This window comes from Neoarius graeffei, chromosome 10 (assembly GCF_027579695.1).
Source record: "Neoarius graeffei isolate fNeoGra1 chromosome 10, fNeoGra1.pri, whole genome shotgun sequence".
Lineage (NCBI taxonomy): Eukaryota > Metazoa > Chordata > Actinopteri > Siluriformes > Ariidae > Neoarius > Neoarius graeffei.
Genome location: NC_083578.1, coordinates 83858803 through 83883430, shown reverse-complemented (window position 1 = coordinate 83883430; position 24628 = coordinate 83858803). Strand labels below are relative to the sequence as shown.

Genomic DNA, 24628 nt, shown 5'->3' with positions numbered 1-24628 from the left:
TTATCAAATTTACAAAAAATGAAAATAAAATTGCTCTGTTTCTCAAAATCCAGCGAATGTGGAAAAAAATAAGCTATTCCACTCAATCTCATCGTACATGGTTTATAGCTGACTCAGTGCTACGCGCCTCGTCGGCTATCAGCTCGTGTACGACTCGATTTCGTGGAATAACTGTTAAATATATGTATGGTTGTATAATAACAATAAATGCTGCCTTAAAAATGGTTAGGAATTACAAAAAATTGTGACCAGGAAAAATTTTAATGGCTAAAAAACAAACCAAAAAAAGTCCCTGAAAAATGTGCCGTTTCCTCTTAAAGATTTAATATAAAACTATATCAAAAATATAAATCACTATTTAAGTAATTTGAAGTGCGGTAAGGAAAAGTTGTTAAACGCTTCCATTGTGTGTTGCTTCCAGTTTGTGTGGGTTACCTCATGATTGCATTAGAAAAATGGCCTTGGGCTGGTAATTTGTCAAAGTCGCATTTCGGGGTTGGTTTACTGTGCATTAGCATATAATGCTATAAAAGGTGATGCAAGAACTAATCAAAGCCCTTAAATGAAAATCTGTACTGTATTTTAGAGCACATATGGTCACATAGCCACTCTATACTGTAATGAACTGTATTCGGAACAAGAACAATCCTGCATGCTAAGCGACTTTTTCACTGGCACTCTGCCTGGAGACTTTTTCACTTTTTTATTCGGGTCTGGTTGACCGTTTTGAGCACATTAGCAGGGTCAGAGTGTGACAGTGAGGTGAAGAGATGTTACAGAGTGGAACATACGGGGAAGACTCATCAGGGCTGTCTGGGCTCACATCACAGTTCTGTAGAGCAGACAGAGGGCAGCTGCCTCAGCGCTGACACAGATTAGGCTCAAGCTGCCAGAGACAACACTAATCCACACAGCACTGTGTGTGTGTAACACTAGAACAAATTCACTGCCTGGACCATTCCATACCGTGATACCAGTGATATCGATGGCCATTCAGAGATACACTCAGAAGCCGATACTGGTCATTTCTCAGTAATGATGCTGGTTTAACATCATCTCCCCCTCCCCATTATCTCTTTGTCTGTTTCAAACTCAAAATTATGAAGTTTTTGTGCTAGAGTGCACGCTATATGAACAAAAATTTGTGGACCATCACACCCATATGTGCTACGTGAGCATCCTTTGCTGTTATAATGAGCACCACTCTTCTGGGAAGTCTTTCCACTAGATTTTGGCGTGTGTCTGTGGGGATTTGTGTTCACTCAGCTGCAAGAGCATTAATGAGATCAGGTGCCGGCGTAGGGTGAGGAGGTCTGGAGTGCAGTCGGCATTCCTGTTTATCCCAAAGGTGTTCAGTGGGGTTGAGGTTGAGGTCAGGGCTCTGTGCACTGATTTTGTTCCACTCCAACAACATGGTAAACCATGTCTTCATGGAGCTCACTTTGTGCACAGGGGCAATCTGAAGTAGCCGGCTAATAAAAAAAGTAGTAGGTGGCTCTGGAATTTGCAGCGCCAAAGGCGCGCTAATGCTGGGGGGGGGGAGTATGGGCATATGCCCCCCTAGAAAATTTTTTAATTACATGCCTTCTGGTAGCTTCTCAGCTAATAAATTACTCACCATTTCCTTATAAAATACATGAAAAATATGTATGAAATTTCCCTTCAGATGTTTCTGTACTTGGCTTTCACAGTTACCTTCTGTAGTACGCTGCCTGGCTCTGTAACATAGCTACATACACTATGGCGTGGTCATGTGGTACACCTCAGCCAATCAGAGCGCGAGAATCAATCAACAAATATGGCGTCGCTTCCAGTCATGCTAGACCTGCATCAAAGACAATTTCATGGTGGAATAATTGGATTTGCAGCAAATTAATGGCAGCAGAGACGATATAAATTGCTTGAACATTAAAAGGCAAGTTTAAAATTTTTTTTCTTGGAATCGAGTAGCCAGCGCAGATAGTCTGTGTAGGCAGAGAATCTCTGATTAGATTGGATTAGATTAGATTCAACTTTATTACCTCGCCCGGGACAGAGTCCACCAGGGGGCGAGGTATTGTTTTTGGTGGGGTTTCTTTGTTTTTGCTTTTTTTGTCAGCAACATTACGGGAAAACAGCTGGACCAATCTTTATGAAACTTTCAGGATAGATGGGCATTGGTATCAAGTAGAACCTCCAACATTTTGAGGGTCATCCGGTCAAGGTCACCAAAAGGTCAAAATCCTTTTTTTTTTTTTTTTTTTTTGCAATAGCTTCCTTCATATTCATCATATTTACTTCAAACCAAATCCAAAATGTTTGCCTTTCAATTCTGCTTCCATTGATATGCTACATCAGGCCTAGACATTAAGCATTTACCACTGGTGGCCCATTGGGCCAGTGGAATTGAAAAGTTACTGGCCCAAATGGAAAATGTGGTGGCCCGAATGCGCACGATACCCGAACCACGGCTGCCATAGGCAGCCGCTGCAAGCACCATAGGTGCTTGCACAAAGGGGGGGGGCCCTCCCCTGGAAAATTTTGATTTTTCAATTCATATTCGTGCATTCTGGTGCATTTTAAGGTGAAATTAATGAAAATAAGATTATTCATATTTTGTTAACATTTATTATATCTTTATTGTTTGTTCACATTGATATTTTATTGTTTGCATTTCTTGTTCTATCAATTTCTTAGTTACATTTAAAAATTTCATTTGTTCTTGTTCTCTGTTCATTTAACACATGATGTTGATTACTGTTTTACATTAACAATTGTTTGTATAAGTTTTAGAATAAGCTAAGTTTTGCCTCACCATGCAACTAACTTCTCATCTCATTATCTCTAGCCGCTTTATCCTTCTACAGGGTCGCAGGCAAGCTGGAGCCTATCCCAGCTGACTACGGGCGAAAGGCGGGGTACACCCTGGACAAGTCGCCAGGTCATCACAGGGCTGACACATAGACACAGACAACCATTCACACTCACATTCACACCTACGGTCAATTTAGAGTCACCAGTTAACCTAACCTGCATGTCTTTGGACTGTGGGGGAAACCGGAGCACCCGGAGAAAACCCACGCGGACACGGGGAGAACATGCAAACTCCGCACAGAAAGGCCCTCGCCGGCCACGGGGCTCGAACCCGGACCTTCTTGCTGTGAGGCGACAGCGCTAACCACTACACCACCGTGCCGCCCTGCAACTAACTTGTTTATAGAATAAGCTTTGCCTGTAACCCACCCTGTGTGATGTAGACATATTTTCCTTTTTTGTCATGGTTTCAACTTTGGCTCATATATTCTCAACACTGTAGATATTGAATTCTCACCACTGTAGATATTCTTATAGAAATAGAAGTACAATTAACTTTTTAAATACACCTTTATATAATAGCCACAAGACACACACAGGCCAGTCCCAAGTCTGGATGAATGTTGAGGGTGGCCTACTAACCCTTATCATGCTGGATTTAAATGGGCATTTTTATTGCCTATGAAGAAGTTTTATTTTTTAATTAATAAAATATCATGAGAATCATTGACAAACCATACATTTCCTGAAAGGGTGGACTTTGGGGAATAATCTAGTGAGATTTTTGCAAAGCCTTACCTGCTCAGGGGTGATTTATAACCCTAATTACCTGTTAATTAGCTAATTAACAGGTATGCTCAGGTGAGCCAAAAAGGGGTGAAATGTATTTTTTTTAATAAGAGAAGATATAAACACCAAATTTTCAGGATATGCCCTTGGGGGAACTAGTAGTAAATTTTTGCTAATTCAGCTAATTTGCATAAACCGTTGCCATGGCAACAGCAGATAGCCTAGCAACTGGGGGTATAGACCCTTTTCAGTCACGTGACCTTCGTAAACGCGATCGCCATTTTGGACATGTAGTGGACTTCGGCTCGAATCAGTTTGAATGCGAGGAAGGCGACAAACGAAAAACATAAAAGAAAAAGGAGCGAGATGCAGAAAACACCTTCACTATCCAGCGACGTAGGGCATTTACAGGGCGAGCAGAGGGAGAGGTATTTGCAAAAATTGAAGTTAGCAGGCTTAGAGAACGACGTTTACCTGCTTCCACCAGGATTGTTCACTGACTTACGGAAGTACACGAAGCCCTCGTCTTTACCTGACTTCGGCCCACATGATCTGTATACCTATGTCGTTAAAAACCCATCGCCATACACATACACGCCAACGTCCGAGGTTCCGGAGCGCGCTCTGGCTTGCTCCCGGAGTGCTCTGGCCGAGGTTCCGGAGCGCGCTCCGCCTTGCTCCCCCTCAAATTAAGCAGCGCGCTCCGGCTTGCTCCGGAGCAAGCCGGAGCGCGCTGCTTAATTTGAGGGGGAGCAAGCCGGAGCGCGCTCCGGAACCTCGGCCGGAGCACTCCGGGAGCAAGCCGGAGCGCGCTGCTTAATTTGAGGGGGAGCAAGCCGGAGCGCGCTCCGGAACCTCGGACGTTGGCTCCAGCAGCTATTTACACTGGATCCGGTGTAAATAGCTGCCAGATCATAATTACAGTAAACTAGTAAATACAGTAAAGGAAAAACTTGAGACTGAAAAGTTTTAACAGTCATCCAAATGACTGAACGTAAACATTGCTACAGTAACATACTAGCTACTTGTTGACATTAGCTAGTCAACAATAGCTACTACAGAAGAACAAAGAGGTTACAATGGGTTATTTTAACCTATTTGGTTACACACTCGCCGCCACAGAATGTTAACAGCAATGTAATACCTTTTCTGGCTAATTTGATTCGTCTTACCTCCAACAAAGTGGTCACTACACAAGCGTTGGTATGCCGAGGGCTGCCAATCTTTCCTGTTAATGGCCGCTATCCATCTTCTCCGTCGGGATCCGATAAAATGATAAACCTTGCCTTGTTTGTTGATGGTTACTACATCCAGGTGCACAACAATATAGTGGCATGATGGAAGTCTTGCTGAAAGTAAAAACTTTCTTTGCTGCTGTTCCTCAATGTTGGCTGTGGTAAACTACTGGTAGTACATGTCCAAAATGGCGGCCGCGTTTGTCGTGACGTCACGTGAAAAGGGTCCATACTGGGTTTAGCAAGGTCTGGTTGTACCAGAGAGGGTCAGAATAGTTATTATTTGTTGTAATGAACTAATGTAGATCTAGTTTGGCTATTTTGATAGATTTCATCATCTTTGGATATTTGAATAATGTAATATATGGGATCAGATCTAATTTACCAGATTATTTTATCTGTTCTTCTATTTCAGTCATAGCAACCAACATTTATACTTCATTCTTTAATCACTAAAAGTTGATACGTGTAGCCATATTTCTTGGCAGTGTATCCTGAAATTTTGATATTAATATACAAAGTCTAAATGATTTTACACCATCTGAAGCTAAAGCGCATGTGTTGAAATGCTGTTTTACGATTTGGCAAGTTGTAAACCGAGCGTGATGTCACGCGTTCTGATTGGCTGCCGAGTTCAAAATGAAGCCGTTCGTTAACACCCGATAGTTAATTTATGCACGATCGTATTTAAACTATTTACCTGGCCTTGGCCAGGTTGGGGAGCGTGGAGTTTGAACATATTTCTATTTGAATTTCACCGTTCTGATGGTCTCCTTGCCGCAACCGTCTTCGTCTACAAGATGCTATTTTCCCACCAAAATGACGCTTCCGAACAGCGCTTCCGAACAGTGCCGAACATCTCCGAAGATGCACGAAGACGACACACTCCTGCCGTGGAGCGGAGCGTGACGAAAACAAAGATGACGGACCTTGTATCGAAAAGGTGCATTTTACGAACAATTTCTTCACAATTCTGGGTAAAATATGAGTAATAAAATTTGTTAATTTGTATCGAAAACGTACTGGCCCGTCCGGGCCACTGTTTGGCCAAATTTAGTGGCCCGAACTGGCCCAAAAGACTTAAAAACACCACCGGGCCATCGGGCAAGTGCTAATGTCGAGCCCTGTACATGATGGGGTGTCTCTCATAGTTTTCTTAGCGGTTGGGGTCAAATGTCAAGGGTCAAGGTCACGGGTTTTCAGAGGCTCATAACTGGGAAACAGTTCAAGATAGATACTTAATATTATCGACAAAAAGGAAGTCATATATGGGCTTTCATTTGGCACCATGACCTTTGACCTTGAGTAACTTTGAAAGGTCATACGCAGGGTCACGGATTTTCAGAGGCTCATAACTGTGAAACGGTTCAAGACAGACAGATACTTAATATTACTGACATATGACACGGGTTTTCAGAGGCTCATAACTTTAAAATGGTTAATGGTAGACAGATGTTGACCCTTATCAACATATAAGAAGTCCCATGTGGACTGTCAGTTGCCACCATGACCTTTGATCTTGAATGACTTTTGAAATGTCAAACTCAAGGCTTTTTCATAGGACTATAACCTGACAGCTGATGATTGAGAAATATTGCCATTATCAACATATAGGTAGTCCCATGTGGGCTTTCATTTAGCACTATGAATGTTGACCTTGAGTGACTTTGAAATGTCAAACTGAAGGTCACGAATTCACCTTGTAAGGTGTATAGGCCAGACTGCCAGGCGAGGTTTGTTTTGCCTGGCAACACTTGTTGTGCAGAGTACAGGTACAAAGCCAATGAAATGCAGTTAGCATCTAATCAGAAGTGCAACATACAATATTATTTACAGAAATGTGCCAGAAATAAGTACTGCAGATGTACAGGGACAATATACAGAGATGTTTGTAAATATTTAAATGCATATTTACAAAGGGGAAGTGGACAGGATTACAAAGCATGTAAGGTTGTATATACAGTTAGCAGTTGTTAACCCATATGTCCAGATGTTTATATGTACAATAAAGTGGCAGTGTGCGCAGCAGCAGTATGAACACATGTACAGTTGTTTATATGTACAGTAATATTGCATAAGTGGCATAGTTTGCCACTGGATTCCACTGTATCGACTTTCACCCAAAACAATAAATTAAAAACACTTCTCCTTCACACTGCCAATTGTGTCGTTTAGCATTATTTGTTTCTTTTATTTTTAAAGCAACCTCCATTCACAAAGCACACAAAGCAGAGCTGGCTAAAATGAAGAAGCATGACAACAGAATGTACCCAAAAGGATAAAGAAACCCAAAAGAAGCGAAACAAAATGGTGGACTCTTATCAAACAGAAACGTGCATTCGGTTAAATTTCAGACTGTGAGCTTGTTTTGAAGGACGCACCAATCATGCCAGTGTGGTTTGATTCATTGAAATGTTGGCAATCCTGTTTTAAATCGTTTCCGAAATATCCGCTTGGAGTCAGGAACCGAGTCAGGAGTTTTTCCGATAGTTCCAGTGTCACATGATGGCAGCATGATTCTTCAGACCTCTGTCACTGTCACAAAATAATAGCCACTTTGAGTGAATAAACAGTTTAATTTCTTTTTTGTAATGTGAAACCCTAAAAAAATTAACACTAAAACAAATAATCAGTTGGTCTATTGAGCAAGTTATTACCATGTGATAAAATTAAAGAAATGGGTTTCATTCATTTGTGGTTTTATGAAGCTTGTATAGTGTAGCGGAACAATATTTAAATGTTTTATTCATGATTTTAGAGTGTGCGTGAAAAATCACTAAAAAAAGAATCACTCTTGCACATTTGCAAGAACCCGCTGTTTCATCTCAGGAACATGTGAGAAAATTTAAAAAACGGGATGTTCTTTTTTAGGCATGTGTGAAAGGAAGGAGGAAACTCACACGGGGGCTTTTAATGGGATGTGGGGGGGAGGAAGACACAAAGCGGGGCATGTTTGTAAGAAACAGTGTGTGTGTGTGTGTTTTATATACAACTGAGGACCAAATGTAACCACAAGGATAGTAAGATCTGACGATTTCGACCTTGTGAGAACATCTGCGTGGTCCCCACAAGGAAATTGCTGTAGTCGCGTTTTTTAAATAAATGAATGAATAAAAGAGCCAAAAAGTTTCCTTTTCGTTACTGAGGTTGTTAGGGTTTGGTTTAGGTGCAGGCACAGCATTAATTAACTGTAATAATAGTCATGTCAGTGGAAGGTCCTCACAAGGATAGTGAGAAAACGTGTGTGTGTGTGTGTGTGTGTGTGTGTTGGTCAGTGAAAGGGTGTGCTTGTGGTATGTGGGTCAGTACAACTCGATCCAGCTGCTGCTCTAAGCTGGATTTACCCCCACAACCTCTCTCTCTCTCACACACCCCACACACACACACACACACACACACACACACACACGCGCGCGCTTACAGCGGACTACTGACCTTTAATCTCCTATTGCATTCTTAATCCACTCTTTAACCATCAACACACACACAGCATGTATATACTGTTTACACACATCCCAAATCCACACTGACCCCTGAGCCTCTAATCGCCACTTTGCCCCCCACACCTCAGTCACACACACACAGACACCCACACTGTCACCACAGTGGCTTTTGTAACCAAACAAAACACGCCCGGGCTCCTCGTTGAGCGCCAGTTTGGTTTAATTTAAAACCTCACGCAGAGAAAACTGCTTTGTGGTTGTAAACATCACAGAGTCGCCATCATCTCTGAAAGAAATCGCAGTAGTGCTCCGAGTGTGTTTGTGCATACGTATGTGTGTTCCAAGTTGACTTTAATCATATGCCAGCGCTCAGCAGCCGGCCAGCCCCCCACCCCCCCACCCAGCTATTGTCTGTCTGTCAGCCAACTCAACAACTGCAGTTCTAGAGTAACACTAACCTAGAGTACACAACTCACAGTAATGCTTGGCGCAATACCAATATAAACAGGGGAGTAGTAACGTGGGGTGGGTGACTGTGTACCCATCATACGACGTAGCTGTTGAATTCTTTAATCTGATTGGTCAGAAGGTGATTAATTTGAATAACAGTGGCTCTTACAGTAGTAACACAAATTGCAGATTTATATTAATTACCTTGCACTATAGAAACAGTATTATTTCGAAAGTAACAGCTCATTGACCGGGACTGTGCAAAAGTCTTAGGCACATTTAAAGAAACGCTGTAGACCAAAAATGGCTTAAAACATAATGAAATTAAATGTTCCAACATGTATATACTGTAAGCAGTAAGCCATAATAAATTAAACAAAGTCAATATTTGGTGTGAGATGACCCTTTACTTAAAAAAAAAAGTAGTCTCAGGTACAATGAGTGCAGTTTTATAAGGAAATGAGCTGTAGGTTTTACTGAGCATCTTGCAGAACCAGAAACAGTTCTTCTGGATGCTTTGACCGTCACACTTGCTTCTTAATTTTGCACCAAAACCCATCCATCCATCTATCCATCCATTATCCGTAACCGCTTATCCTGTACACGGTCACGGGCAAGCTGGAGTCTGTCCCAGCTGACTATGGGCAAGAGGCGGGGTACACCATGAACAAGTCGCCAGATCATCGCAGGGCTGACACATAGAGACAAACAACCATTTACACTCGCATTCACACCTAGGCCATCCTTAAAAAAAAATCCGTTTCCTGTCCACCGGGTGAGCAAAAAAAATTTCAGTCGGGAGGGAGGTTTTTTTTTTTTTAAATTATATATGGATGGATAAGAAATCGCAATGCTGTGTTTGCTTTTTCTTTCAGTACTTTTTTATTACAAAAGCAGACACATGTAATAAAATATGACAGTTTAATCAACTGAAACTTGTACAAAAACTTTAAGTTAGCATTTTAAATGCTGACTGCAACATTTGCAAAACTTTTACAAAGGTACTTAAAATGTCCGACACACGGCCTTTTTGTAGTTCTAAACTGACCGTTAGGCCGAGTTCGGATGAAATTACACTATTAAAATGATCACTGAATGATTTGTTTTTCTGAATCTTTACTATTTTGTTGTTCGCTAGAATACCATTTTGCGATTTCACACTTAAGCAAATGTTTGAAAACTCCGGATCTCCGTCCTTCATGGTGGCTGCCATTTTTTTGTGCCGCACGGCACATGCGCAGAGCTGATTCGACAGGGCTTTCTACAAGCGCCAGCTGCTGCCATTTTTTTTGTGCCGCACGGCGCATGCGCAGAGCTGATTCGACAGGGCTTTCTACAAGCGCCGGCTGCGGCCACACAATTATGTCCAGCCGGCTAATTTAATGACTATTATTTTTGTAGCCCACAGGCTCTAAATATTAATTTTCGATTTTAATAAAATTAAATGTTTATCTAACGAACTGACAATAATGTCAAACTGAACCGCACTCATTTAAGTTGTGATTCGCACTGTTTGTACCGATAATAACCACAAATTCCCCGCCGACTCGATCAAGAGAGAGTAACTCATCCACGGCCCTAACATGCAGTGTGTGCGCGCGCACTCGGCGGAGGCAGTAGTGTGTCGGGTTTAATCCTGGGAACTGCGTGCACAGGAGTTTATTTTGTGTTTACTCCCCCCCGGCTGGCTACTTATTTGTCATGGCTGGCTAGTATGAGCCTTAGTGGAAAGCCCTGGGAATGTGTAAATGTCAAGTTCGAGTTTAGATTTACGAACCCGAAAAAAATGTCGAAAAACCAGCGTTAAAAAAAAAAATTTCACCCGCACAAACGGCACTCACCCGGCCGGTGGACCGGAAACAGAACATTTTTTAATAATGGCCCTATGGTCAATTTAGAGCCACCAGTTAGCCTAACCAGCATGTCTCTGGACTGTGGGGGAAACCGGAGCACCCGGAGGAAACCCACGCGGACACGGGGAGAACATGCAAACTCCGCACAGAAAGGCCACTGGGCACGAACCCAGAACCTTCTTGCTGTGAGGCAACAGTGCTAACCACTACACCACCATGCTGCCCACCAAAACCCAGTAGCCTTCATTATGTTTTATTTTTTAATCTGAAAAGTGCTCTCTCATGTAATATGCTGCTCCGATACAAACTTTTTTTCTGTAGCATTTAATTTTGTGATGGAAAACAAAAGAACAAACGTTTGGAACTCTAAAATGTTTTTGTCCTGACTTGATAATGTAGAGGTCACAAAATAGAAATCTATAACAAAGTTTGTATGAAAAAAAAAAAAAAAAGGAGGGTGCCAAGACTTTTGAACAATACTGTATGTATTGCGTATCTAAGGATACTAATAAACAGGCTAAGGTACAAGTTTTAACAAAGAAAAATGTGTTATCGTTGGTATGGTGAAGCTTTCTGGAAGGACACGTGTATTTTTTATGGAAGGAGTCTGCAGTGTCAGAAAAAAAGGCTGTTGAGGGAACGACTGTTTATGGCTGCTGTAACATAAGTGATAACAAGAATTAGCTTGTCTCGTGTTCCACACGATTAAACGTTACTATAAATGGATAAAAAGAATGACGTTCATTAATAATAATAAAGTATGCATTAGCAAATTGCTCTGGTATAAGAAGAATAACACACTTCAGTATATGCTGTTCTTGGAAAATAATCAACTTCTGGATGTAAATAGCTGTTCCATGACCTAAATTCCATAAAGTTTTACTTCATTTTGCAACAACGTGGTTTTAGTTTGAAGAGAAGCCTGCCTGCTGTGGATGCTCAATCAAAAAAGAGATATAATGAATCATGAGCGCTTGCTTTAATTATTTGTGTGTAATAAAAAGCAAAAGAGACACATGGATAAAGAAGAATGACATTTTTCAATTTTTCAAGAAGTCGTCTGCTGTACATCGTTTACACAGCACTGTAATCTGTCACATTAATCATGATAAGGTGGATGATTTAGGCACTTTTAAAGCATGCAAGCGGTTCATCTCAGCAAATGAGCCAAGGATACATGTTTTTGAAATTTTTAGAAAAAGAAAGGAAGACTGTAATCTCCAGTAGCAAAATATAGACCAGTACTTCAGCCTACAGTCGCTAATTAGTCACTAATTAATTCAGCAGCCACTGATCTTTCCTGCAAAAAAAAAGTTTGCACGTTTTTAAAAAATAGTTTCTAAGCAGTTCTGTTAGTTTTGAGATGTTTACAAGGCTTGTAGAAGTGTGTTTCTGCGTAACTACCACCTTGTGCTTCACCTGCTGGATGTTGAAATAACTCCTGAGTGTTTTTGCAGTGTTGTTGCGATGTTTGCTTGTTTTTGTGTCACCAGCAATAAATGCTGCTTTTGAAACCAATGAAAATGCGCGTTTACATACTTAATATCCTGCACCACTCAAGAAGCATCACCGTCCCCAAATCAACTCCCAAATTCTTCCTACACCCTTGGCTATAATTGAGAAATTTGTCAACCAGGATAAATTTTGAGAAATTATTTCTATCACAGCCCTGCGATAGATTGGTGACCTGTCCAGGGTGTACCTTACCTCTCTCCCAAAGCCAGCTGGGTTTGGCTCCAGCTTCCTCTGTGACCCTGATAGATTATGGTATAGGTAATGGATGGATGTTTCTACCACAATTGAGCAAAACTACAAAGGTGACTGATGTATTTTCCTTGAATGCCTTGAGCGTGTGAGGTTGTGAAGTGTAGGCGTTTAGTAAAGGAAGAACGCAAGTGCATAAAATCAGTGATATTCAGAGATGTCCACAAGCACCGGCAACTGGCAATTTTCTCCGCCCACACAGATGGTTTACGCCGGCTACTTGGTCCCAGAAAAAAAAATAAAAACTTGCCTTTCAATGTTCAAGCGATTTTTATATTATCTCCAGTGTCCATAATTTGCTGCAAATCCAGTTATTTCACTACGAAATTGTCTTCAATTCGGGTCTAGTATGGCTGGAAGCGATGCTATATTTGTTGATCGATTCTCATGCTCTGATTGGCTGAGCCGGACCAAGTGACCACGCTATAGCAGACGGTAAAGACGCAGTTGGTGGTTGTTGTAGATGATGTCACTCGGTTTTCACAAAATGCCACCGAAGAAGAAACTAACACCTTCTGTTGACCAAATAAATGTAAAATCTGTTTTCTGCAGGTTTGTACATATAAATCATAATTAATATTTTCATTTCTAAGAATTGTTATTTTCATATCCAGAAGTTACCGGGAGTGCCGAAGGTCCCATAGAGATGTCTTGTCCCTTAATTAAGGCTTCATAGTTAAAGTGCAAGTGCAAATAAGTAATTGTGTGCAAATATTTATGCTGAAATTAAAACTATACCACACCAGAAGCACATCAAGTACATTACACAGGCACCAAATAAGCTCACCATGTAGTTATGTTACAGAGCCAGGCAGCGTACTACAGAGGGTAACTGAGAAAGCCAAGCACTCACAGATCTGGAGGGAAATTTCATACATATTTGCAAGTATTTTACAGGGAAATGGTTAGTAATTTATTAGCTGAGAGTGCACCAGAAGGCATGTAAATTTCAAAAATTTCTGGGCGGGGGACATCTAGTAGCATTAGCCACCTACTATTTTTTAGCTGGCTACTTCAGATTTTCTGGAGAACCCTGGATATTTATTAGGGGCAGTCCAAAAAAAATCATATTCAAAGTCCATGCTGGGGCTCAAAACACAGGCAGGTCGCATTAGGGCTGCACGATTATGGAAAAAATGATAATCACGATTATCTTGATCAAAATTGTAATCGCGATTATTAATCACGATTATTCTTGATGTTAGGGAAATCAATTAAATTTTATTTCACTATATTCAAACAAACAATATGAACAGCTTTCAGTGCAGAATGAAATTTAAAAGAGAAATTCTGATTTCCAAATGACAAATAAATGAAATTTATCCAAGAAATTACCAAAGGATGAAGGAACTGAAAACTTAATTGGAACAATTACATAGCATTATACTGAGGCCTACAAGTTTTTAGCTAGAAAGACCAGCCTATCAACATGCTCTGGCTTTAAACATGAGCGAAGGCAGGTCACAACATTGCCTCCAGTGCTGAATAGTCTGTTGTTCCGACATAGTTAGCTTTTCTCTCTCACCTCAATCTGCTACCTACTCTCACGCTATCACCCCTTGAAGAAGATACCGCTGCACTGAAGCTCTGCGCACTTGGCCAGTGTTGCCAGATGCTGCTGACGTTTTCCAGCCCAAAATATGTTCAAAACCCGCCAAAAGGCACCTAAAACCGCCCAATCTGGCAACACTGCACTTGGCTTGCTTGGAAACCTTACATGCGTCGGTTCGCCCCCTAATGGTTTGGCGGAGTATTGGTCAAAAAGTGCTTGATCAGATATACAGCAGAGGAGCCCCCCCCTCCCTTCCCCTCTTGTGTGATTTTTGTTTGTTGTTTGTTTTTGTTTTTTGTTTTGTTTTTTTTTTCCTTCTTTCCTGGCAGGAATGTTGTGGGTGGGATATGGGTTATAAGGACTTTGAGAGAGTGTAATATAATACTGTACTGTGACATATATATCTTTTGAAATAATAAAAATACATGTCAAAAAAAAGATATACAGCAGAGCTCGCATTTTAAATGGAAATAAATCGCGATTTTCATTTAATTTAATCGTGGCAGCCAAAATCGCGATTTTCGATTAAATTCAATTAATTGTGCAGCCCTAGGTCGCATCAAGCATAAAAGATAACACAGGTGATTGATGGATATAAACACAGACATGGAATATAAATCGGAAAACTGGACTCGCAAAATAATGATCCAAATTGTCACAGTGATACAAGGAAGCAGTAAGGTATAAATAGACAGACTAATCAAGGTGAATGCATTTGGATAGCACATCAGTGACAGGACTAGAAACCAAAGGAGTGAACTCAAAACAAAATTTCATGCAAGCGGTGCATATTGGTCAGGGAAACATGCCTCATGCTGAGGCAGGGATTTTGTGACACACTTACTTCGAGACATGTGAAGTCAGCCTAATTTATCTTTTCAAAGTGCTGTAGGAAAGCTCTATCCTTCCTCTTCTGCATGCATTAGCTCACCTTTGACGAATATCACTCTGAGAGAGACAGTAGGCCATCCGTCCCACACGGAGAGCACAGCCAGTTTTGCTCCATTGGCTTCCAAATTTCAGAGAGATTTCTGATTTTTTGTTTTGCGCCACTTCTTTCAGCCCTGTTCCGACGACTTTAAGCCTGCTTTATACTTTGGGCATTTAATGTCGAATTAAGACGCGAACAGTTGCTTTGATCAAAAATTTCACGTGCATGACACGGTCACTGACAGTCATGTGGCGCTAAAGTGAACAGCCAAAACAATTAACAGTTATTCCACGAAATCAAGTCGTACATGAGCTGATAGCCAATGAGGCACGTAGCACCGAGTCGGCTATAATCCATGTACGACGAGATTGAGTGGAATAACTGGTTTATTCTATCCACATTCACTGTATTTTGAGAAACAGAGCATTTTTATTTTTTGCAAATTCGATAAATAAAAACTTTATACAAAGCATCCAACAAAATAATTTCTGCTTAGAATGTAAACAAACTGGCGAAATGGCAATAGCAATTTGTGAAAAATGTGATAATTCTTGTAAAATAAAAAAAAAGATACGTTCTTACCATCAAATAGTTTTATTCCATATTTTGTTGCTGGGGGGGCTCTTCTTTAGGTTTTTTTTTTTTTTGGTAGTTGGCAAACCAACTTAAACGTGCATTACCGCCACCAACTGAGCTGGAGTGTGGAACAGGAGCTATTGGGGGGGACTATATTCTTTTAGCTATTTCTGTTTCTTTTCAAGTTTCAAAGTGTTTATTGTTATATGCACAGTAAGGAACATGTCCTCTTGCACAGTGAAATTCTTAGTTTGCCGTCCACCATGAATGCCAAATTACAAGGCAATGATAGAACGTAGCACCAAAAAGGGCAGTAGTGTGCAAACAGATCTAAACAGTCAAGGACGGTTTACAGGGAGGTAGTCCATGGTTATAGACTCCTGTCAGCTGTTCAGGAGTCTGATGGCGGTGGGAAAGAAAGAGTTCTTTAATCTGACAGTCCTGCATTTCACACTTCTGTACCTCCGGCCTGAGGGTAGAAGTGTGAACAGTCCGTGCTGGGGGTGGGTGGGGTCTTTGAGGATGGAGGCAGCTCTCCTGTGGACTCTGCGGTGATAGATGCTTTGCAGAGAGGGCAGCGGAGTTCTGGTGATCCTCTCAGCAGTCTTCACCACTCTCTGCAGGCATTTGCGGTTCATAGCTGTAGTGCTGCCGTACCACACAGTGATGCAGTTGGTCAGGATGCTCTCAATCGCGCAGCTGTAGAAGTTGCTGAGGATCTTGGGCGACATACCAAACTTCCTCAGCCTCCTCAGAAAGTACAGCCGCTGTTGAGCCTTGTTAACCAGCTGTGTGGTGTTAGGTGTCCACGTGAGGTCCTCACTGATGTGAATACCCAGGTATTTGAAGCTGCTCACCCTCTCCACCTCAAGCTCCCGGATGAACAGTGGCCGATGAGGTCTCCTCTCCTTCCTCATGTCCACTATCATCTCCTTCGTCTTGTCCGTGTCGAGAGTGAGGTTGTCGTCCTCACACCATGACACCAGACTGGCCACCTCCCTCCTGTAGGCCGTTTCATCTCCGCCAGTGATGCGTCCCATCACTGCAGTGTTGTCCGCGAACTTCAGGATGATGATGTCCTTGTGGGAGGCGACACAGTCATGGGTGAACAGGGTGTAAAGGATGGGGCTGAGGACGCATCCCTGTGGGGTGCCAATGTTTGTGATAATGCTGGCTGAAGCCCTATTACCAATCCTTAAAGACTTTTAACAATTTTTGAGGTTTTGTTTTTGAGTAGTTTTTATTTCGTCCTCAGCTGGCTCAGCAACACGCTCCGCCATTTTGTTTTTCTCTACTCACGGTATATGAGCTGATAGCCTAGTAATAGAGTAGGCAATCAGAGTGCGCGATTGCTCATATCCAGTGAATGTGGACAGAATAACTGTTATTACACCACTTTATCATGGGCTTCCTCATGTAAGTAGAAATTTGTCAAGCGTAAACTAGGTGTCCTCTTTAGCTACCATGATGCAAATCAGAGCGAGTGTGGATGTCACAAAGACACAAAGCTGTTAGGAGGTACAGTAATTGATTGAATGTGAGTAATGCAAACCATTTCACAAGGAAGGTAATTAAACTTCACCTACCGCTGCACTGGTTTGTGGTTTCTCTTGTATAATAGACAGAATGATATTTTTATTGTGGTTTGTTTCATTGCCGTTTCCTGCATATGAATGATTCTTTGTATGCATGACATATTGTTGTAACTTTAAACTGAAGTCAAAAGAGAAGTGATTTAAGAGACAGAATGAAAAGAGACAACGTTTTGGCAATATTGCCCACACACAGTGGCAGTCAGTGTTTGACCCTAATATTGATTTGATAGCCACGTGTGTTTGCACTTCCTTCCTTCCTTTCAGCTCTTTTTTATTTTTGCCTTAACTCCTAATGACCGTATTGATTTATCTCACAGAGCGAGATGAATAGCACCTGCTGGTGCCTCCCTCCAGACACAGGGTGGGTGCAGGGATCTGTGTTTTTCCTGGAAGCTTCTGTAAGCAGCTTCGCCCCACACCTGTTTTTTTTAATTCATCGTTTTACACTTACACACTTAATATTTAACATTCTGCCTGAATTATTAATAATTATTAGTCAGTGCTATGTCTCTGAGGGTTTTCCTCCTGCGAACTGAGGACAGGAGGCATTTGGAGTCAGCAGCTGGCACACCAAGGGAACGGGAGGTTACACTTTCATTTACTCAGGGTTAATTTGCAAACATTTCTCAGTCACATAGCAGAGAGTCTTTTCACTTTACAACGGAGAAAAGTGCAAGGACACGGCTGCCACAGTTGAGCACAGTGCCGGATTTGAATTTCAGAGCCGGGTTTGATGATTTATAAGGACGTTGCTTGCCTTACACTATGCAGTGGAAAGATTAAAGGTAGAGTTTGGGCAAAATGGAATTTTCCTTATTATCCACCCCAAGCATCCAAGTATAATCCATCAGCCAGCCATGGTTTGCGTCTGAGGTTTGCTGATTTGGTGTTGTACTGCAGTTACGAGGCTTATGGAGCTAGTAAAAGAAGATTATATCCTCTTACAGCTTTGTACAGACTGTATCATAAATCATCAACATCTGAAAAGACAGAATTTGGGTAATTTACGATTATTTGTGCATTAAAAAATGCTATAACATAGCAAAAAAAAAGTTTTATCATCAATAAAATATACAAGTTCTTGTGTGAACCACTTTCAACTCCATTCCGTTCCATCTTTAAAAGAAAGAGATGGCTGCTACTTCCAGTCTTTATCCATTTTTATAAAGAACAGCAGGTCACACAGGGCCAGAAACCACATAAAGAAGTCTGTTTGAGATCATATCACGGTTTGAGGTGAGTGGGTAATGATTTAGGCATGAGGTTTGGGGGACACATGCTGCCTTTACTTGTCAGCTACACTGACCGTGTGGATCTCATTTAAAACTAAAGTAGTCAACTTCGGAGCCCAAACCTGTCAAGGTATCAAACTACCATGAGCCAGAGACGAGGTTGGAGTAAACTGTGTTCATGTCATGCTGAGTCACGTTGTATGGTTGAATGGATGGTTACCTCACTGTTGACTTCAAACTTTCAATTAAAATGCATTTCTCTTACTACTGTTCACTTTTTTTTTTAACCTGGTCAAATTCAAGCTCCTGCTTATAACGACAACCTGATAAATACTGACAGTATGAATTTTATGAAAAAACGTGACCTCAGAAATAAGAAAACAAGAAGAATTACGGGGAAAAAGAAGAAAATTTAGGGGATTTTATCATTTTACTTTCTTTCATTGCTTTTCTTGAAAAAAATGTGTTACAGGCAGTGATGGGAATAACGGCGTTAGAATAAACAGCGTTACTAACGGCGTTACTTTTTTTAGTAACGAGTAATCTAACTAATTACTTTTTACATCGTTATAACGCCGTTCCCGTTACTTACAATAAAATACTATGCGTTACTTTATTAAAGCTGTTCTCATCTGGCACGCTGCTCGTTCAGCCTTTCTTTACTCTGCTTTAGTGTGGGGCGGGGAGACACGAGACAACGGCACAGTAAGCCAATCAGAGTAGATTTGGACAACATATGTAGGTAGGCCACGCCTACTGCACTACTGCACGCTCTTTCAATCGGAAGACCCAGCGATGGCGAGCGGTCAGCCCAGCACTGCGCTTTCACACTGGAAATACAGCCATTACTTTTCATTACTTGAAATAAAAGGCAAGAGTGTTTACGTGCAATGCACATTATGTTGAGGAACAAAGCGTTTGTCCTCGTCAGTGGCCAGTAATTAGTAACATAATTTTAATAACTGCAAAAATATATTACATTTGATAGATGTCTTATCTCACATTGTCCCACAAAAATATTAATATAGTGTAGATAAAGTTACTAATTGGTTCTGTTAAGTGTCCATTTCAGTCATTAAACACATTTAACATTCACTTTTATTATGATTACACTAATTGAATTTGATTTTTTTTGAGGGGAACAAAATGTAACGGAATAATTACTTTCTCTGGTAATTAGTTACTTTTATGACAAAGTAACTCCGTTACTAACTCAGTTACTTTTTGGTAAAAGTAACTATAACTAATTACTTTTTGAAAGTAACGTGCCCAACACTGGTTACAGGTCAGAATTGTAGGTCAGGTTGAATTTTTCAACCTAGCTTAGAATTTTTAACCCAGTTCATAATTTGCTACTTGTATTAGGGAGCCTTACCGCGAGCTGGCCTAGTGGTTAGCGTGTCTGTCTCTCGATCAGGAGATTGCGAATTCTACTCATGGTTGGGTCATACCAAAGACTATCATAAAAATGGTACCTACTGCCATCTGGCAAGGCATGCTGCAATACAGATGTGAGTGGGGAGTCAAACTCTCGTGGTTACCAGAGGACCAGCCCCCCACTATATAGTTGAGGGCTACGGAAACAGAGCTCGGCGCCACCCAATGCGCCTTAACAGCCTGGTTAGTACTGGGATGGGAGACTGCCTGGGAAGACCAGGGCATGGTGTGGGAAGGACTTGTGACTTGTTATGGGGACTTACTGTATCTAGGATTTTGGAAGACTTTGTATTTTAAATTACTTGGTGATGTAATAAGACTGGACTCATTAATAAATTCAAACTATATATCACTCCTTCCATTGCAGTCATCGCTGGTCTAATGGTTAAGGTGTTGGGTTAAGAATCAGAAGGTTCTGGGTTTGAATCCTGGTTAAGTATGAAAAAAGATACGTAAAAACCCCCGATTCTAATTAGGTGAATAGGTAGACAGACAAGAGGAAATACTGGGCAGGTGTACACAGAAAGGAAGTGGATGGAAAAAAGAAGTGATGGAGAATCCCTTTTAAGAATCTTAGATAATCCAAAATTTTACCTAGGTTGGAAATTATGAACTAGGTTAAACATTTTAACCCAGATTAAAAAAAAAAATCACCTAGGTTGAAATTTTTTGACCTGTAACATATACATTTTTATACCGTGAACATTTTAATCTGTAACATCCTGACATTTTTTAAATATAGCTTTTCTTGTTGTTGTTTTTGTTTATTGTTTGCTGTTCAGTCAAAGTTGGAAAGTTGTTTCCTTACAGCATCTAGCTGGTGTGTTTTTGAAACAGGGAGAACATCGGACGGCTAAAATCGTAGAACTCTGCCACTGTAAGAACAAAGCTAGCACAGATCCAGTCATACTGCTGCAGGATAATTTATTGCCATTGTAATGTGATGCGTAATGCCCTGGCTGAGATTAAAACCATTAGACCAGTGGCCTCAGGGTGTCATTTCACTCTGTGTGTGTGTGTGTGTACAGACATCTGTGGATGAGTACCCATGCGGAGGTGAACACACCCCAAGCCCTATTGCCAGTGCAGTGCCCCTCCAGGTCAACCCCACCATCACCTGGGCAACTCAACTCACCGCTGTTGCTGTAGCAACTGAGGCTGGCCACACCATTGCACTCCTGGGTGACAAGAGTGGACAACTTCACAAGGTACAGAACACGTGTGTGTGTGTGTGTGTGTGTGTGTGTGTGTGTGTGTGTGTGTGTGTGTGTGTCTACAAGGAGTAGAGCTGGGCGATATGGCCTAAAAAAAAAATCTTCGATTTTAATCGATTTTTTTTCCCCCTACTAAAAATCAAACTACAGATGACAAAGAAATGGTTCAAAACAAGTTTTACCTTTATTTTGTTTTCACTTAAATTTCCCCTTTGGGGTTAAAGTGCAACCAGAAACCAAAAAGAAGCCAAAAAACAAGCTTGTAGATGAGATGGCAGACCATGCCATTGTAAACAGTGAGAACATACAGTAACTTTTAGAAAGCTTTCTCCAACATAGCTTAGTCTCAAACTGGCACTGACACAATGCCCCTTAAAAAAAATGCCCCCTCAAAAAAAAAAAAAGTTATTTACCAGCTGGGAGGTCCGTATCATGAAATACCGTAACCGAGGTCTTGAAAGTACGGCCTCGGTCAGTATTCAAGGCCGAGGTCACGGTATTTCACCATACGGACCGACCTTAAGCTGGTAAATAATATATTTATTTTTTTCTTTACCAAATTCTAACAGAAAATGAGAGCACCCAAAAGGGAAAACCGAGCCGAGCCGCCATTTTGAATCCTCATTCACAGCTGTAATGCAAATTGCTTCCTCCTCAGTATACAAGTGCACTTCCATGGCAGGAAAAAAACTATATTTTGCCGCCTATGTAGTCCCCTATTTATACAAATAGGAGTCATTCAGGATTCAGCCATGTTTTTGCTCGGTGTTGGCAAATTACAGGTTTAAGCTTTCTCCTGAAATGTTTTATTTCTTCTTCCTCAGGGTAGTAAAACCCGCTTTCGCTGTGAAGACTGTCGTTATCGCTATCCATGCTGTAAAATTAATGCTATTCTCCTGAGAAATGCTGGCAAAAATGTATAAGATTTTTGATAATCTTGTAAATAAATCTTGAAAAAAAAAAAAGATAAATGTTGTTGTTGTGAACGTGCGAGTCGCCAGAGGTCCGTAACCAGGGTCCGTACTGTAGGATACAGACCTGCTCGCCAGCCAATCAGAGCGCAGGATTTGGACCGCGAAAATAATAATAATAATAATAATAAATAAAATTGTGTCCTTTTCGATAAAACTGACAAAATGGGGGAAAAAATCCCGACTTTTCCACCGTATGTATGGGCACCGTGTCTTTTGCAATAAACTTCGCGATAGCATCTGTGATCGCTTTCCACCACGCCGCATTCTTATCATAAGGCACACGGTTCGAAAATGTGTCCGGGATGGTTGCTTGCTTTAGTGTGGATGGTGCGCTCATGCTGCGGCTGTTTTCATTCCGCTGGGAGCAGCACTTCTCCCACTCCTCTGCTTCTGTTTAAGGTGTTGGAATAAATTCATCGTGCTGCTTCCTTTGGAAGCAAGTGTTTTCAAACACACCTTACAACGAGGACTTGTTTGGTCTGCGTCCAACGCCGCAAAACCGAACCAATTCCAGATCATGGAGGAAATTATTCCTTTCTTGGGCACAAGTTGCGGCTTTCCCCCAATCGCTGCCATGTTGTTTGTGTGTGTCTATGGCAAGCGCGCGGGAGGAGGACTATAGCGTCAGTGCCCGATCCGTCCCTGCTGCCCGATCTGTTCTGCACATGCGCAGAGGGGAGCGTCGGTGACGGAGGTTAAAACTGAGAGAAAACAGATTTTCATAAAAACACATCGTCCTTAACTGTAAATTCGAATTAATCGATAAAATCGATTTATCGCCCAGCTCTAACAAGGAGCATATGAAAATTACATGTATAAATATGTGTATCATTTCTAAGTTGTATGTTTTGTCTGTATGTACAGCCATACAGTCCTGTGCAAAAGTCTTAGGCACATGTAAAGAAATGCTGTCGACCAAAAATGGCTTAAAAATAATGAAATGAGATGTTTCAACGTTAAAATCTACTATAAACAGGAATCAGTAAGCCATAATAAATGAAACAGTCAATATTTGGTGTGAGACGACCCTTTGCTTTAAAAAAAAAAAAAAGGAAAAAAAGCAGTCTGAGGTCCAGTGAGTGCAGTTTTATGTGGAAATGAGCTGTAGGTTTTACTGAGCATCTTCCAGAACCAGCCCCAGTTCTTCTGGACACTTTGACTGTCACACTCGCTTCTTAATTTTGCACCAAAACCCAGTAGCCTTCATTATGTTTTCTTTTTTAATCTGAAAAGTGCTCTCTTGTGTAATATGCTGCTCAGATACAAACTTTTTTTTTTTTTTCCTGTAGCATTTAATTTTGTACTGGAAAACAAAACGAATGTTTGGAACTCTAAAATGTTTTTGTACCGACTCGATAATGTAGAAGTCATAAAATAGAAATAAAAGTTTGTATGAAAAATAAATAGGCTGCCTAAGACTTTTGAACAGTCGTGTGTGTGTGTGTGTGTGTGTGTGTGTGAGAGAGAGAGAGAGAGAGAGAGAGAGAGAGAGAGCGCTAGTGCATGATTAGTTAAAGATCTGATCATCACTATTTGATTGAGTGTGGCAATTTCATCAAAGCATCATTAGTTGGCAGGAAAAATCAGAGAGGAGGCTATGCAGAGATTTGTATGTATAAACACGCTGGAGAATTGGTTTACGTCTGGGAAATGATATTGTATTTGCAAACTGGAACATAATAGGGTCACTCATGTATTAGTGACACAAGGTTGGATAAGTCAGTAGTTCGTGCTACTAGAAAAGCACATTTCTTGTCTGGGTTATTAGATTTTTTTAAATTCATAGATTCCTACAGGCAAGTAGGTTCAATAACCAGAAAGAGAAAAAAAATATTTTTTATTGACATTTGCAAAACAAAAGGTTTCATTTGGTAATAAGGCTGTGTTCAAACACACTGCGTGCTGTTGTGATGCACTACACACACTGGCCAAGGCGTGATCTGTCTGTACACAGAGAACCTTTTCTGTATCAGGAACGCGTAGGTTTATGAAAACACTGATGAAACATAGCAAAGTAAAGATGAGGCCATCATGTAACATATATTATTCGATCCACATTCACTGGATATGAGCAATCATGCGCTCTGATTGGCTACTCTTCTACTAGGCTATCAAGTCATATACCGTGAGTAAAGAAAAACAAAATGGCGGCACGTGTTACTGAAGCAACCGAGGATGAAATAAACAAATGCTCAAAAACAAAACCCAAAAAAAAAGCAGCAACAAAATATGGAATAAAAGTATTTGATGGTGAGTATCTTTTTTTTTATTTTTTCAAGAATTATTATTATTATTATTATTATTATTATTATTATTATTATAGCATTTTTCACAAATTGATACTGATTTTGCCAGTTTGTTTGCATTCTAATTGGAAATGATTTTGTCTGACATTTTGTTTAAAGTTTTTATTCATTGAATTTGCAAAAAATAAAAATGCTCTGTATCTCAAAATACAGTGAATGTGGATAGAATAAAACAATTATTCCACTCAATCTCGTCGTACATGGCTTATAGCCAGTTCAGTGCTACGCGACTCGTCAGCTAACAGCTCATGTACGACTTGATTTCATGGAATGAGTGTTAAATACCTGCTTACTACAAATTATTGGTTAAACATATTGAGAGAAAATAAAGACTTACTTGATTAACATCCTGGATGTGCAGTGTCAGGACAGAACAGCTCTCAAACTGGAAACCACTTGCTGACTTAAAGGGGAACTGAAGTCATTTTTAAACTTGCTTTATTTCTTAATTAACGTGTTATTCAATTACATTTTCTGTTTAATT

General features: G+C 40.7%; 1 protein-coding gene across 3 annotated transcripts in view; it reads left to right on the top strand.

Moving 5' to 3' along the window:
• plxnb3 (plexin B3) overlaps nt 1-24628 on the top strand; it is a 275840-nt gene that overhangs the window by 140687 nt on the left and 110525 nt on the right. For all 3 annotated transcript variants that reach the window (XM_060932435.1, XM_060932436.1, XM_060932434.1), the window contains exon 3: nt 20679-20858. In XM_060932435.1, coding sequence (XP_060788418.1) covers nt 20679-20858 — 180 coding nt within the window. The remainder of the gene's footprint in view (nt 1-20678; nt 20859-24628) is intronic.